Source organism: Cyprinus carpio, chromosome A11 (genome assembly GCF_018340385.1).
Source record: "Cyprinus carpio isolate SPL01 chromosome A11, ASM1834038v1, whole genome shotgun sequence".
NCBI classification, from domain to species: Eukaryota; Metazoa; Chordata; class Actinopteri; order Cypriniformes; family Cyprinidae; genus Cyprinus; species Cyprinus carpio.
This window is the reverse complement of record NC_056582.1, coordinates 2294994-2298570: the sequence shown is the minus strand read 5'-3', so window position 1 is coordinate 2298570 and position 3577 is coordinate 2294994. Positions and strand designations below refer to the sequence as shown.

The 3577-nt window shown below is 40.3% G+C and overlaps 1 protein-coding gene across 1 annotated transcript in view; it reads right to left on the bottom strand.

Moving 5' to 3' along the window:
• Window positions 1-2423: 2423 nt before the first annotated feature.
• The window catches only part of LOC109081043 (synapsin-2-like), a 211337-nt gene continuing 210183 nt past the window's right edge, over window positions 2424-3577 (bottom strand). Inside the window, exon 13 of the mRNA XM_042765849.1 lies at window positions 2424-3375. Coding sequence (XP_042621783.1) covers window positions 3246-3375 — 130 coding nt within the window. The 3' untranslated portion in view covers window positions 2424-3245. The remainder of the gene's footprint in view (window positions 3376-3577) is intronic.

Below are 3577 nucleotides of genomic sequence, written 5' to 3'. Positions count from 1 at the left end.
ACTGACCTGCAGGGGTCTCCTGAAGGTGTTCAGTGACGCTAAAGATATGTCCTCCTGGTGTCAGCTGCTGTGTGAGAGTTGCAGGAGTTCTCCTGCTGTCCGGCCGCGCGCTAGAGCTCCACAGCAGGCTGCGTGCAACAGGTTCGGCTCGCGCTGAGTTACAGACACAGGAGTCAGGGCTTGAGATCTCTGGAGCGCAGAGATGCGCGGGGCAAGAACAACTAGTGACTGTGTCTCAAACCAAGCGAGCTGCCTACCTAGACAGCATTCGTTTTGGGGGGGTTATTTGCGCCCCCTCCCTCCCACTGTCGCACACAAACACACACACACATGCGCGCGCGCATATAATAGATGTGCCCAAAAATGTTGCACGCGTCTATAAACTTCTAGCTGCGATTAAAAGCAATATAAATTACAATATAAATACGCTGAATAAAGATTCAATTAATAAAATGATTTAAAAAATGATTAAAAGTTTTTCTACACGATTCTAAAAATCTGTATATATATATATATATATATATATATACTATATATATATATATATATATATATATATATATATATATATATTTGCATATATTTTTATGTATATATTTTTATTCTAAAACATTCTGTAAATGAAAGACACAAGGTTCTCACCATTTGTAAATGGCTAAAATCCTAATAGCGCACAGTTAGGCAGCTCGGTGTGGTTTGAGACGCGGCCTCTCTGTTTCTCCTCCCATCAGGAACACCTTTGGAGCGCATGGAGCAATGCGGAAGAGCCAGAGAAATCTGTGCCAAATTAACTGCATTACGCCAAGTTTACACTACCGATTACTCCACCTGCACCCAGTGAGATCACCAAAAATGCTTCAAGCGCTAAAACTAGTCATTTAGGCATTTAGCCAAATATCATTTAGCATTTTATTGATACGGAGAAATTCATACAGCCAGCTGTAAAATAATAATTAATAATTCCGTACGAACGCTTCGTTTTATGTGGAATTGCATGAGGAAGCGCACCGCTGCTTTCAGCTGGCAAACAATGAACACAAATCATATTTGTTTGTAATAACCATACACCAGTTCGTATCAGAGTGTCTTCATAGATTCAGCGTGGGCAGTTTCTGTCACTGTCATCGAACCTTTCTGCCTCAGCTGCTTTTGAAATCCACTGTACTAGCTATAACACTTATTTGAAGTCACAGAATGTTGTATCATTGTTTCAGGTGATCACACGTTTAGATAAAGTGTGATAAAGATGGGAAGAGGCAGACAGGTTTGACGTAAGGAGAGTCTCTAACATCAATCATGTGACAAAACCATTGAGAGAAAAAAAGAGTTGTCTTCTGACAGAGTGAAGAGACTGCTTGTGTGTACATATTAGTGTCATTGGCAGGATTGATATGTATGAATAAAAAATAATACTTTCATATTTAAGGGGTGGAGTTATGTAGTGATGACAAAGTGATTTGCTCCCAGAATACACGTGCAATGTGAGACGCAAGTTTTTCTGTTCCTGACTCTTCTGTAATGTCCTTTATAAATAAAAAGGGAAGATGTGACAAGGATTATAATTATATTCTGTTATCAGCCCTTTTCACATCACATTTAAAATAATATTGAAAGTGGAAGTATAGTTTTGAAGACATATGTATTTCCCTTTATGTGATTGAATGTAGATTTACTTTATTATCAGACATTATGTAGCCTTGTGTCAAATGAGTGCTAATGACTTTCAATGCGTTCAGGGTCTACATTTATTCCCCACTTACTTTTTGTGTAATAGTGTTAGATTAGTTTACTGGATGGGTTATGGTTGCCTACAGGCTGACCAACATTTACCATTTAACCAAAAAGAGTTAGAAAAACATTAGTCATCTACTGCCACCTTCTGGCAATTCATATTATCTAAGCTTCATGAATACAGATGCTCACTTTTACAATCTTGCTTCACAAATAGAGTTGCTCGCTTAAACCATCTCTCAGATGATATTAAAGATTTATTTGTTTTATAAAAACAAACAAACAAACAAATAACCCCCCCCAACACTTACTGATTGGGTCACTGGTTCTAAAAATGTGAAGAAACAAACAAATACTGCAAAAAAGGTTACAAATACATGCATAACAGTACATGTTGCCACTCGATGCTTCAGTTCCCTGTTGAAAAAACCCCAGCATAGGCTGGTTAGGTATGTTTTGAAGCATGACTGCTGGTTTGATCTGGTTTAAGCTGGTCCTTAGCTGGTCCTGAGCAGGAGCTAGTTGCTTAGGACCAGCACATGACCAGCTTAAACCAGCTCAAACCAGCAAAGGACCATTTTAAACCAGCAGCCATGCTTCAAAACATACCTAACCAGCATATGCTGTTTTTTTTCAACAGGGCTGAATGTACATATGATGGGCAGACTGCAAACGGAGCACAAAACACACCGGTGTGTCAGTGGAATGATGTGCCACATGTTTATTGACACTTGTACAGAGAAAACAATTATCACCAGGTCATGCAAAGCAATATCACTGCGCACAAAGAAAACACAACATGAACAGTGTGACGCCAGAATAAACATATATTCAAATTAAACTCCTGAGATGTTAAACATACAGTACAATACAATATGCAGAGATACTATAAACATGGCACTCATGAATATCTTGACAGGTTGATAAGTGCTGGATGCAAGCTAAGTCGCTAAAACACCAGGCATTCCACTGAAATCCCACCACTGCACTGAAACCGACCAGTCCAAGCATTGATTACTGTAGGAAACTTGAACGGGAAAGTGCTTTTATAAAGATCCCGAGGTATTGTTGAACTAATGTCTTAGTGGCTAATGCTTACAACACACCAACTAGTTACACGCACACACACACTACAGGGGATAAACAAGGGAAACTAGTCACAAATATTTGTCTCTGGGTAAAGAAAACACACTACAATGATACAGCTACAACATCGAGGGGTTATAGATGACTTCAGCATACTCCAGCCTCCTGTATCTGATCGCTTTAGAGCCATCCCCTCCTCATATAAATTCCAGTGTTTATCAGGGCAGAGCGACTCAAAACATGTAAACACCAACATCTTGCGAGAACAATCACTGTACATCACTCTAACCTTCTTAATTAACACTCGGATAATTACAGCAGAGTTGGGAGGAGGGGGTTAAATGTACACAGCTACACGGAATTAACCTCAGACCAGGATGCATATCTGTCAAGTCCCTGGCCACCGTTTGGGCTGCGGGAGTTTGTGATTAGTCAGAGAACAGGCTTGCGAAGGACTTTCGCAAGTTTCGAATGGTCTCCGCCTTAGCTTCATCCTCGTTGCTGGAGCGGAAGGTCTCGCCAAAGGCGTTGAAGGCATTGGTCAAGGACTGGGATTTGCTGCAAAACAGTGAGCACAGTAGAAGGCAAATTAGATCATCCTTGAAGTTACGCCTTCATTTGGGCAGTCATGTAATTTCAGTGAACACGAAAAGAAGAAGTTGAAGGCAGAGGATCCCAATGCCACTCATGAAGATTTACCTTCCTGCAGAGTTTGCAACTCTAAACTAGGCCAATCACAGGATTTGTTTTCACTTGAAAA